The sequence below is a fragment of the Pelodiscus sinensis genome, chromosome 19 (assembly GCF_052426305.1).
Source record: "Pelodiscus sinensis isolate ZL-2025 chromosome 19, ASM5242630v1, whole genome shotgun sequence".
Taxonomy (NCBI): domain Eukaryota; kingdom Metazoa; phylum Chordata; order Testudines; family Trionychidae; genus Pelodiscus; species Pelodiscus sinensis.
Genome location: NC_143070.1, coordinates 961,951 through 974,429, shown reverse-complemented (window position 1 = coordinate 974,429; position 12,479 = coordinate 961,951). Strand labels below are relative to the sequence as shown.

Here is a 12,479-nt window from a genome sequence, read left to right as displayed (position 1 = left end):
AAGGATGAAGAGACACAAATCACACAAGGACGTGGGCACACAATTCAACAGGCCATGCACAACCCACACGCTCAGTCTAGCTAGAGCAGTGTTTCTCAAAGTACCCCCCTTTAAAAAAATTATAAGTAACCCCTGTACCTAATTTTCAGACACACAATTTTTTTCTACCATTGCAACACCTTTGTTAAAACAACTTAATGGGAGCCGGGCGGGCAATGACATTTTTGGGTGTAAAAAATACAAAAATATTAACGCGCTGTAAAACTCCTGCGAAAGCAGCAGAGCGCGGGGCTGCAAGCCAGAGACAAGCAGCGATTTGCAGGCTGCACCCCGTGCGGGGTCGTCCCCCGCTGGAGCCCTGGGCGAGGAACCGGACCCCTGGCAGCCACCCCTGGGCCTATAGACCCTGGCGAGCGCTGCTGTTCGGGTCGGACCGGTGCCGTGTCTTGCGCTGCAAACGCCGGTCGTCTGAGGACGTTCCAGTGTCCACGAAAACTCACAAGCCCATCTCCATGTGCTGAGTCTGTAACGTGCTGCCAGGCCACGGGTTGTGTTTCCTGTGGAACTGCTCCCCGTAGGGCTGCGCTACTTCTGGCCAGGGCCGGAGCCCAGAGCTGGGGGCAGGGCGGGGTGGGGGGCTGCCCCAGGTGACTGATACTGTCATTGGGGAGGGGGCTGCCCGCCGTGTGACCCGTGATACCCGAGTCTGCGGGGAGCCGGGGCCTGTCGCTATGGGGGGGGGTTCTCTGAGTGGCCCCGGGGACCAGAGGAGGAAGGGTTATTACCCCATTTCGCAGTGGGGGACCTGGGCTGGGACACAGGTGGGTTCCCAGCCCAGACGGGGGGAAATCAGGGAGGTGCTGAACTGGGAACAGCCCAGACATCCTGACTGCCAGCCCCCGAGCTCTAACCACCAGTCTCCACTTCCCTCCCAGTGCCAGGAGGAAACCCAGGCGTCCTGGCTCCCAGTCCCCCTGCTCCAACCACTAGCCCCCACTCCCCTCCCAGAGCCGGGACAGACCCAGGTGCCCAGGGCTGCAGCTCCCCAGCTCCGTGGCAAGGCCTTTGCCCTGCACACGCCCCGTGGCTGCCGGCCAGTTACCCAGCCTGGTCTAAGTCACTGGAAAGTCCCAGCTGGCACGGCGCCCAGCTCGCTGCACGAGACACCGATGCCCCCTGCCGGTCTCCGCCAGGTCCCGTCCTGTTTCCAAGAAATCACCCGGGCCAGGTCGGCGGAGGGTAAGGGAGGGGCTGGAGCCGGTCCCAGGGGCGGAAGGCGCTCAGAGAGGAGGGGTCCAGCGAGGCCGGTAGCCAGGCTGGGCAGGGCTGGGTCCCTGGTCTCTGTGTGTCGGGGGATGGGCGAGGGGCAGTGGGCTCAGACCCCCCTGAACAGGGGCTCCCCCCCACTGATACAGAGGCGGCAGCGCGGTGCAGCGGGGGCGCCCAGAGGGGACCCCAGGGTGCTGGCTGCCCCCGCCCCGCGCCGATGGACTAGCCCAGTAACCGAGACGGATTCGTGAGCTCACTCGACTGGTCAATGAACCGACGTCTCCCGTCCCTCGTTTATGGGGGGCCCACGGCGCGTGGTCTGACCCTGCCCTCGGGCCTGAGCCCCACGCCTGCCGCCCGGCCCCCTGCCCCCTCCCTCCCATAGGGACCGCAGGGCTGGAGCGAGAGCGCCCCCCACAGGCCAGTGCTGGCCAGGCAGCAACCCCACAGCACGGTACTAAGCGCAGAATGTACCCGGGTGTAAATGGGGCTGGCAGGGGCCGGGCAGCAGGGAGGGGCAGAGCGGGTGTGATGTGGGGGGCTGTCTGTTCTGTGACCTGGTGTCCCCCCGGCTGTGCAATTCCCACTGACTCCCCCACACGTGGATGGGCCCAGACACCCCGTCCCAGCCTGGGCAGGGAACAAGGCTCCTCCCAGGGGAGAGACAAAGGGGGGGGGGCAGAGACGGACACCTGGCTGGGGGCAGGGCTGGGGGCATGGAGGGAGCAGACTAAGTCCTGGACAGGAGGGTTCAGGGCCCAGGAGCCCTTCCCCCCAGAGGACCTAGGCTGCCCCGGCTCCTGCGCGAACATCGACCCTCGGCCAGGCCGCGGCTCGGAGACGCACTAAACCTTCCACTGGACCGGCCGGCGAGAGTCACGTCTGGCTGTGGACGGGGGGCAGGGTCGGGGGCTCCCTGATGCACTGTCACAGCCGGTGCAAGAGGATAGAGGGGGGCAGAGCTGGCGTGAGGAGCCAGGGGTGGCACTGTCAGTGCAAGGGGCAGAGGGGGGCAGAGCTGGCGCGAGGGGGGGTGGCACTGCCAGTGCAAGGGGGCAGAGGGGGGCAGAGCTGGTGCGAGGGGCCGGGGCAGAGCCCAGTGAGGGGCTGGGAGTCAGGACCCCTTGGAACAAGACCTGAGGTGCCGAGACCTGGGCCTGTTGTCCAGCCAGCTCGGGCCCCGGCGCAGGTGTCGGCAGAGCAAAGACCTCGCCAGCCACGTGCCGGAGAAACCAGCCCCAGGGATTCTCCCCACAGCTGGTCTAAGGACAGGCCTGCAGCCCCGCGGCCCCCAGCCCCCAAGTCCAGCCGGCCCCAGGCCCCTCTCAGGACAGGCCTGCAGCCCCGCGGCCCCCAGACCCCAAGCCCAGCCGGCCCCGGGCCCCTCAGGACAGGCCTGCAGCCCCCAGACCCCAAACCCAGCTGGCCCCAGGGCGCTCACGGAGCCCCCCTGCCTCCCGCTGCCCCCGCAGAGCCGCCCCAAGCTCCCAGCTCGTGTGTCTGGGGCAGGCGGGGCCCAGGGGACCCCTAAACGTCTTTCAGCAAATGTGACGGGTCCAGTGACAACGCGGGGCCCTGGGCGCCTCAGAGACCCGCAGATTTATTGGAGCAGCAGCGTCCGTGGGGCAAAGCCCCGCTTGGCCAGACGCCAGGAGAGTCGCGTGTCCCGGGAACGCAGGAGTCGTGGGCTCAGGCCGGGCGCTCGGCTCGGGTACAATCACAGCAAAGGGGCCGTCAGCATCTTCCGCAGCCGGCTGGGCTCCGGGCTCCCCCGGCTGGGACCCTCCGTGGGTGCAGGCCGATGGCTCCGTCACCCTGCAGGGAGAGGCAGGGTCAGGGGGGCAGGGCTGGGCGTGCTCACAGCTCATGGGCACTGGGGGGGGTCAGACCGGGGCCTGCACCGAGGGGGAGGGGCCCAGCAACCCGTCACCCACCCACCGACCTGCACCCACCCTGCTCCCGGTGCCACACAGCCTCCGTCATCCCTCCTGGCCCCTCCCCTGCAGCCAGACACCCCCACCCCTCCCCGAGCCACCCCGCCTGGGTGAGTGACCAGGGGTTGGCTCCCCAGCCGGCAGGTTGGAGGGGCAGGGCCTGGGGGACTCTGGAAAGGGATCCCAGGGCCCTTGCTGAACCCTCCCCTGGTCACCCCTCACTTCCCCTGGGTGCGGGGGCCAGATTCCTGGTCACCCCCCACTGCCTGTCAGTGCCCCACAACCCCCACGCAGCAGCTGCCCCACCCCCCATTGGTGCCACCACCTCCCTCCCCCATCTCTCCCCTCACCCCAGTACACGCGCAGATCCTCCGCCAGGCTGGGGTGCTCCACGCGGCAGGTGTATCGGCCTCCACTGCTGGGGGCGATGTCGATGGTGACCCGGGTCTGGAAGGTCCCGTCCCCGCTGGGCACCACCCCCCACTGGAGCGTCTCCTCGGGCCTCGGCTCCCCGTCCCTCAGCCACACCACGGCCACGTCGCGGGGGTAGAAGCCGTGCACCCGGCAGGAGAGGGTGGTGAGCCCGTCCCGGCCCGGCCGGTCGCTCACCTGCACCCGCGGGCGCTCTGGGGGGAGATGGTGCATTAGGGGACCCCACAGACAAAGTGGGCCCAAGAAGCCGCCTGGAGCCGCTGCTCAGCATCAGAGGGAGGGGGGCAGGTGCGTGGCCCAGCCAGTGCCCCCCCGGCACGGTACGACCCCCTCACCTTTCCTCTGCAGCATGTGCTTCCCGAACGCCAGGTACTTCTGCAGCCACTCGACGCAGGTCTGCTCCAGGTAGCGCCTGTATCGCTCGTTGGCAGCCCTGTCGGCGTCCCACTTCCCCTTGGAGATCTGAGCCTCCGGGGCGGCGGCCACCCAGGTCCCGGTGCCCTTGTCGAAGCTGAGGAAGTCGTCCCCGTCGTAGCCGTACTGCCAATACCCCCCCGTGCGCCCGTCCGGCTGGAGGTCACAGCCGTACACGAGCTGCAGGGTGTGCAGGCCTGGGACAGACACCGGGCGGGTGGGGCTGAGCACGGAGCAGCCGCCTGTCACGTGCATGGGACCCCCCCCCCCGAATCGCTGCCACACCCCGAGCCACTGCCCCACACACAGAGCCCCCTGCCCCAGGCGTCCCTTGCAGCCCCTGCCCCAAGGCCGAGTCCTCTGCCCCCCAACCGCCCCACGGGGCCTGAAATAATGGAAGGCGATGGGTTGGGGGGGAGCTCAGTCCCCATCCCCTGCAGTGGGGCCACCCCGCTCTGGGCACAGGGCTGAGCTGCAGGGTGGGGGCCACCCAACACAGACTCCAGCGCTCCCCGTGGGTCAGCAGGCTCCCCAGCCCCAGCCGGCCCCCCCGCGGAGCGCCCCCCCTTCCAGCCCCCCCGCGGAGCGCCCCCCCACCCGCGCTCTGGTTGTAGCGCCCGCGCAGGGTGTCCAGGTCCACGCCGAACGCGAACTGCCGGATCCGCGACGCCCGAGTCTCGTCCTCCCAGTACAGCGGGTCCACGCCCCACTCCAGCCAGTCCACGCGGGGCTGCACCACGCCCGTCTCGCTGTCGTAGCGCACCAGGGGCTGCCCGTCCACCGAGCCCACCAGGCTGAAGTGGGGCAGCCCCAGGCCGGGCTCCGTCATGCCCGTGTAGGAATAGCGCAGGGAGTGGGGGCCTGGGGAGAGATGGGGGGGGTCAGAGCCGCCCGCACCGGGACACCCCCCTCCCCACACACACACACACAGCACCGGGCCGGGCCGGCGGGACCCACTATGGGAGTGGGAAGCAGGGGAGGGGGCGGGTATGAAGAGCAGAAGGGGGAGGGGCTGGGCATGGGGGGCAGTGGCAGAGTGGGGGGGCGGGTATGAAGGGCAGAAGGGGGTGGGGTGGGGTATTGGGGGGGCAGTGGCAGAGTGGGGGGGCGGGTATGAAGAGCAGAAGGGGGAGGGACTGGGCATTGGGGGGCAGTGGCAGAGTGGGGGGGCGGGTATGAAGGGCAGAAGGGGGAGGGGCTGGGCATTGGGGGGCAGTGGCAGAGTGGGGGGGCGGGTATGAAGAGCAGAAGGGGGAGGGGCTGGGCATTGGGGGGGCAGTGGCAGAGTGGGGGGGTGGGTATGAAGAGCAGAAGGGGGAGGGGCTGGGCATTGGGGGGGCAGTGGCAGAGTGGGGGGGTGGGTATGAATGGCAGAAGGGGGAGGGGCTGGGCATTGGGGGGCAGTGGCAGAGTGGGGGGGCGGGTATGAAGAGCAGAAGGGGGAGGGGCTGGGCATTGGGGGGGCAGTGGCAGAGTGGGGGGGCGGGTATGAAGAGCAGAAGGGGGAGGGGCTGGGCATTGGGGGCAGTGGCAGAGTGGGGGGGCGGGTATGAAGAGCAGAAGGGGGAGGGGCTGGGCATTGGGGGGCAGTGGCAGAGTGGGGGGGCGGGTATGAAGAGCAGAAGGGGGAGGGGCTGGGCATTGGGGGGCAGTGGCAGAGTGGGGGGGCGGGTATGAAGAGCAGAAGGGGGAGGGGCTGGGCATTGGGGGGGCAGTGGCAGAGTGGGGGGGCGGGTATGAAGAGCAGAAGGGGGAGGGGCTGGGCATTGGGGGGCAGTGGCAGAGTGGGGGGGCGGGTATGAAGAGCAGAAGGGGGAGGGGCTGGGCATTGGGGGGCAGTGGCAGAGTGGGGGGGCGGGTATGAAGGGCAGAAGGGGGTCGGGTGGGGTATTGGGGGGGCAGTGGCAGAGTGGGGGGCAGGTATGAAGAGCAGAAGGGGGAGGGGCTGGGCATTGGGGGGGCAGTGGCAGAGTGGGGGGGGGCGTCAGCCAGGGCCCCCGGGGTGTTTGGCAGCTGCCGGCTTCCCATGCGGCTGATGGCAAAACCCACCAACCCCCCGGCTGTGGGGCAGCTGCTCTCAGACTCCTCCTACCGTCCCGAGGGAGACTGGGGCACCGGCGCCCGCACACGCCCCTTCCTGTCCCTCGCACTGGGGTCCCGCTCCAGGTGCCTTTCAGCCCCTCCCTGTGCGGGGCCCAGTGGCTTTAGGGGGGCTCCTGCGGGGGTTCGGTTTGGAACATACTATGGAGCCGGGCTCTGTGGTGTCTGCAACCAGTGTCTGCAGCTGCAGGATTCCCGTTGGGGGCTGCACCTTCGCCTGCCCGTTTGGTCGGTTTCCCCATGTCTGTGGGGTGCCCCCTTCCCCCGCCCGTTTGGTCGGTTTCCCCATATCTGTGGGGTGCCCCCTTCGCCCGCCCGTTTGGTCAGTTTCCCCATGTCTGTGGGGTGCCCCCTTCGCCCGCCCGTTCGGTCGGTTTCCCCACGTCTGTGGGGTGCCCCCTTCGCCCGCCCGTTCGGTCGGTTTCCCCGTGTCTGTGGGGTGCCCCCTTCGCCCGCCCGTTCGGTCGGTTTCCCCACGTCTGTGGGGTGCCCCCTTCGCCCGCCCGTTCGGTCGGTTTCCCCACGTCTGTGGGGTGCCCCCTTCGCCCGCCCGTTCGGTCGGTTTCCCCACGTCTGTGGGGTGCCCCCTTCCCCCGCCCGTTCGGTCGGTTTCCCCACGTCTGTGGGGTGCCCCCTTCGCCCGCCCGTTCGGTCGGTTTCCCCACGTCTGTGGGGTGCCCCCTTCGCCCGCCCGTTCGGTCGGTTTCCCCATGTCTGTGGGGTGCCCCCTTCCCCCGCCCGTTCGGTCGGTTTCCCCATGTCTGTGGGGTGCCCCCTTCCCCCGCCCGTTCGGTCGGTTTCCCCGTGTCTGTGGGGTGCCCCCTTCGCCCGCCCGTTCGGTCGGTTTCCCCATGTCTGTGGGGTGCCCCCTTCGCCCGCCCGTTCGGTCGGTTTCCCCATGTCTGTGGGGTGCCCCCTTGGGAAGTGAAGCGCTGCCGCGGGGCTGCCGGGCTGTTCTCCCAGCCCTGGGGTGTTTACTACTCTAGGGAGGCTGGTACCAAGCGGCCCAGCTACATTCCCCTCCTGGACCAGGCCCTGCGCCCCACGAAATCCAGACCGGCCTCCTCCCTGGGGGACCCTGAAACGAGCTGTTCTCCCACCCCTGGGGTGTTTAATACTCTAGGGTGGCTGGTACCCTCCTGGCCCAGGCCCTGCGCCCCACGAAATCCAGACCGGCCTCCTCCCTGGGGGACCCTGAAACGAGCTGTTCTCCCATCCCTGGGGTGTTTAATACTCTAGGGTGGCTGGTACCCTCCTGGGCCAGGCCCTGCGCCCCACGAAAACCAGACCGGCCTCCTCCCTGGGGGACCCTGAAACGAGCTGTTCTCCCACCCCTGGGGTGTTTAATACTCTAGGGTGGCTGGTACCAAGCGGCCCAGCTACATCCCCCTCCTGGGCCAGGCCCTGCGCCCCACGAAATCCAGACCCGCCTCCTCCCTGGGGGACCCTGAAACGAGCTGCTCCAACATCCGCCAGTCCAGGTGTCGAGAGACTTTCTCTGCCTCCCGCCCCGAGGTGACGCGTCCCCAGGCCACATGGGGACGGGGGAATCCCCCAGGACTGTGGAGGTTTCTGGTTCTAAAGTCTCTCTAATCCCCCTTGGCATGTTGACGGGGACACGTCCTCTCAGCTGCCCCCGGGCTCCCGGCAGCTGCCCCTTTGAATCACGCAGATGCACAAGCAGAGCTAGTGACACGCCTTGTGCACACGGCCGCCTCGCTAACAGCCGCGTCGCGCCGGCAGAGCCCAGCTCACAGCGTCAGGTACAACGGGCCGAGTGGACACGCCTGTCCCCGTGTCACTGGGCTGCTCTGGTTTATCGGGAGCTGGCTAGGCCGTGCCCACAGGGAGAGCCGCACCAGTGCGATGACACGTCACTGGTTCAGTTACACCGGTGCAAAGCCTCGTGCGCTCACACTTATGCTGACACAAGGCAGGGACGTGAAAGGTTCACCCGTGAGCCTCACTCTGAACGCGAGTCCCCAGCTGTGCCTGTCTGCAGCGGGCCCAGGGGTGCTGCGGGGGAGGGAGCCGCTCCACCCTGCTGTGGGGGGGGGGCAGAGGGGGGGTTCAGCCCTGCGGAGCCGCAGTCCCCCCCTTTCATTGGTTAACCAGTTAAACATGTGTCCTCAAGCAGCACCTGGCCCGGCCCCCAGCGCTGGGGACAGGAGCCGGCCGGGGCCAGAACCAGACCCCGGGCTGAGAGCAGAGTCTGGAATGGCTGAGACCCCATGTCCCAGCCCCCCATCTCTTTCCCCATCCCCTGTGCCCCCCCCGCTGCCCCCACTCACCGGCCTGGCCCCCCTGGAGGACCACAGCGCCCAGCAGCAGCAATAGAAAGGGGGCCATGGCTGGGACCACCTAACAGCTGTTGGAATCCTGAGACCAGCTGGGAACGCTCCGGCCAATGGGAGCGCGCAGCCCCGTCGCGTCACCAGTCGCCGGGCAGAACCAGGCTGGGCAGCTTGCGCTGGGAAAAGCGAAACTCAAAGTTTGGATGAGCACAGCGGGGAATCCCGGGATGAGCCCCGCCCCCAGCCCCGAGACCCCGCCCCCTGGCCCATGCATCCCACACAGAGCCCCGCCCCCAGCCCCGAGACCCCGCCCTCTGGCCCATAGAGCCCCGCCCCACCGCTGAGGGCCTGCCCCCTTTCCCAGCTGCAGGCAGGGCAGACTTACCCAATAGCCACAGGGCCTGGGCCCACGATACTTTTAGGGCCCATGAAAATCTATTCGATTTTGCCTAAAACAGAAAAAAAATACAATGTTGAAATATTTAAAGTGATATAAAAATGTTTAATGGTTTTTTTTATAGGGGAAGGGGCCCACGAAGGCAAGTGCCTCGGGCCCACGGAAATCACAGTGCGGCCCTGGCTGCAGGGCAAGCGCCAGCTTTGCTACCAGGCTGAGGGGGGCACCCCACCCCAAATCCAGCCACTGGGCTCCCCACACTCCCCTCCCAGCACTGCCCTCACCAGGCACAGGGCCCAAGCAACTAACCTGCATCCTGACCACTAGTCCCCGCTCCAACCACTAGCCCCCACTGCCCTGCTCCAGTCAGGGAGAGAACCTGCTCTAAGCACTGGACCCGACTGCCCTCCCAGAGCTGGGACAGACCCAGGCACCCTGGCTCCCAGTTCCTGCGCTACCCACTAGCTCCCGCTCCCATCCCAGAGACGACAGGCACCCTGGCTCCCAGTCCCTGCGCTTCCCACTAGCTCCCGCTCCCCTCCCAGAGACCCCAGGAACCCTGGCTCCCAGCCCCCCAGCTCTAACCACTAGCCCCCACTCCCCTCCCAGAGCCGGGACAGACCCAGCCCCCCAGCTCTAACCAATAGACCCCACTCCCCTCCCAAAGACCCCAGGAATCCTGGCTCCCAGCGCCCCTGCTCTAACCAATAGCCCCCACTCCCCTCCCAGAGCCGGGACAGACCCAGGCACCCTGGCCCCCAGGCCCGGCCCTAGAGGGAGGCTGGTAGGGCTGCAGCCCCCAGCTCCGTGGCAAGGCCTTTGCCCCACACGCCCCAGCGTGGGCTGAGTCACTGGAAGGCGCCCGGGTGCCCGGTTGGAGCTGGCACCGCACCCGGCTCGCTGCACGAGGCACCGACGCCCCGTTGGCCTCCATCGGGTCCTGTTCGATTTCTGAGAAATCACCAGGGCCGGGTCGGCCGGGGAGCTGAGACGGACACGGGGGAGGCGGAGGGGAGACGTGTGACCCCATGGCCGCCCTTAGCCCCCAACCAGCCCAGTTCCACAGGGACAGGCCTGCGGTTTGGGGCTTGGTCTGACCTGGCCCTCGTGGCCTGAGGTTCACACCTGCTGTCTGGGCACCTGCCCCCTCCCGCCTGAGGCATCCCAGACACCCAGGGCGGGGGGCTCCTATAGGGGCAGGGCTGGAGCGAGAGCGCCCCCCACGGGACAGCACTGGTCAGGCAGCAATCCCAGCCCAGCAGCCCCACGGCACAGAGCTCCCTACCCCAGTGTCTTACCCATCGGCCCAGAGCTCCTGGCCCCTCGCCCGGCTCACACCCCTGGTCTGATCTCAGGGCACCTCTCACCCTGGGTAAATGCAGCTGGCTGGGACAGGGCAGAGGGAGGGGGCAGGGCCAGCGTGAGGGGTTGGGGGGCAGAGCTGGTGCAAGGGGTCAGGACCCCCTTAGGACTGACCCCTGAGGTGCTGAGCCCCCTCTGGGCCTGTTCTCCAGCCAGCTCAGGCCCCCCCATCTTGTAGAGCCGGACCCGCCCCACCAGGGTCCCGGCCACGCCCCCGGCTGCAGGCCTGGGCCGAGAGCAGCCTGGCGAGGGAGGGGCCCGTCTGCAGCACTCGGGTGCCAGCCTCTCGGGCAGCCGGGCCTTCAACCAATCAGCACTGGGCTGTGGGCGTTCATGGGGTGTGCGCCCCCTTTCTCCATGGGCAGGGGGAGCCGCACAGACCCCCCATAACAAAGGCAGGTGGCGACGCTCAGCGCAGAACTCGCCAGCCACGCATCACATGCCAGAGAAACCAGCCCCAGGGGATCTCCCCACAGCTGGTCTAAGGAGCCGACCCGCCCAGCCGGCCCCGGGCCCCTCTCAGGACAGGCCTGCAGCCCCGCGGCCCCCAGACCCCAAACCCAGCCGGCCCCAGGGCGTTCACGGAGCCCCCTGTCGACAGACCGGCCCCACCATGTGTGAGCAGTGCATTGTGGGTCTGTGTCCCACTGGCCATGGGGTGGGCAAGCAGGGCTTGGGACCCCGCCGTGTCTCCCCCAGTGCCCTGGGGCCCTGGCTTTGCTCCAGCCCTGTGAGACAGCGCCCCAGGGCATATGGGGGGGGGGGGGCAAAATCATTGCCGTCTCTCTCCAAAACTGGTTTGTGAACTCCCCGTGCGGAGCTGCCCTTCCTCGGCCGACAGGACCCGGCTGGAGCAAACACACACCGGATGGGCCGTGGTCGTCAGCCCCCCATGGCCATCAGACCCTGCGTGGGGGGCACTTCCCGCCCCTCCTTAGCGTCAGCCCCTCCTCCCCGGCCTCCTGCTGTGTCTGGCAGGGTCCCCCTTTCTCCACAGGTTCATTTACATGATGAGACAGATCAGGCGTTTTCACCGTCTCAGGGGAGTTTATCAAACAAATTTCAGTCAAGTAAAACATTCTGCCCCACACAAACGGTTTCTGTGTTTTCTTTATTTCTGGCAGGGCTGGGGAACCCGCTTTGGGTCGGGGGTCACTGACCCCCCAAAAAAATCAGTTGAGGACCCCACACGTGAGAAGCAAAATCTCCAAAAACCTCCCAGCACTCACTGGTGTGGCCCCGAGACATCTCGCTCCTCTGGTGGGCCAGCCTCAGGGGGTGAGGGACGTGAAGGGGGAAACTGAGGTTCAGGGCTTCCAGAGCAGACTGACGTCTCTGGGGTTCTGGAGTTAGTGGACTGTATGGATCTCCATAGCTCTGGGGTAGGGACAAAAATGAGGGGTGCAGTGTGCGCAACAGGGCTGCCAACAAGCAGAATAGGGATGGGGTGCAGGATTGGGGGGAGGGGAGCTGGGAGGAGGGTGTCTGGCCAGGTGGAGGGAGCAGGAACAAGGGAGGCTGTGGGACCAAGCTGGGGGTGCTGGATCTTGGGGGGAAGGGAGTGATGGGATTGGGTGGAGGGTCTGGGTATGAGGGGGAAATCGTACCTGGCTTCCTGCTCTGTTGAAGCAACAGCTGCAGCCCCCCGTCCCGGCTGCCCTGGAAGGAGGCCCCGCGGCCACGGCCCCGCGGTCCCGGAGACACCGCTGCCACGGACACGTAGTCCAGGGCCGGCCCCAAGGCTACAGGCCACCCGGAGGCGGAGCTGCTGTGGCCACAGGCTGCCCTGGAAGTGCTGCAGCCCAGGGCAAGTCCCACGGACGTGGCAATGCAGCTTGGGGCAGGCCCTGGAGGTGTCGCTGCCGTGGCAGTAGCAGCATCTCTGGGTGCGGCCCTGTTGAGGAGCCCCGGCCCCAGTGCAGCCTCCTCTGCTGCGGCTGCTTGGGCGGGGGGAGGGGGGGGAGCTCATCCACCCCCCGCATATTCCCGTTGGGGGTGGGGCCCATAATTACCTGGCATGCTGGATCTAGCCCCTCCCCCAGAGGCTTTTGCCCACCCCGCTGTGACTTTTGTTCCCACTCACAGAGCTGCCCTGCACCGGCATTACACAGCGTGGGATGGACTGGCCTTGTGGACCCAAACCGAGCCCCTTCCTGTCCCGCCTACAGAACAGTTCACCGACCCCCAAAGCAGGAGCGCTGGATGGACACCCCTCCCCCCCACAGAGCTGCTCAAAGATCCCGGCCGCTGTGTGTCTGGGGCAGTTAAGTTCCAAGA

The 12,479-nt window shown here is 67.4% G+C and overlaps 1 protein-coding gene across 1 annotated transcript in view; it reads right to left on the bottom strand.

Moving 5' to 3' along the window:
* Positions 1-8,869, bottom strand: part of LOC142823571 (major histocompatibility complex class I-related protein 1-like) — a 131,884-nt gene extending 123,015 nt beyond the window's left edge. Inside the window, exons 1-5 of the mRNA XM_089771670.1 lie at positions 8,829-8,869; positions 8,441-8,619; positions 4,647-4,910; positions 3,971-4,246; positions 3,554-3,829 (exon numbers count right to left, since the gene is read on the bottom strand). Coding sequence (XP_089627796.1) covers positions 3,554-3,829; positions 3,971-4,246; positions 4,647-4,910; positions 8,441-8,498 — 874 coding nt within the window. The 5' untranslated portion in view covers positions 8,499-8,619; positions 8,829-8,869. The remainder of the gene's footprint in view (positions 1-3,553; positions 3,830-3,970; positions 4,247-4,646; positions 4,911-8,440; positions 8,620-8,828) is intronic.
* Between the last annotated feature and the right edge of the window lie 3,610 nt (positions 8,870-12,479).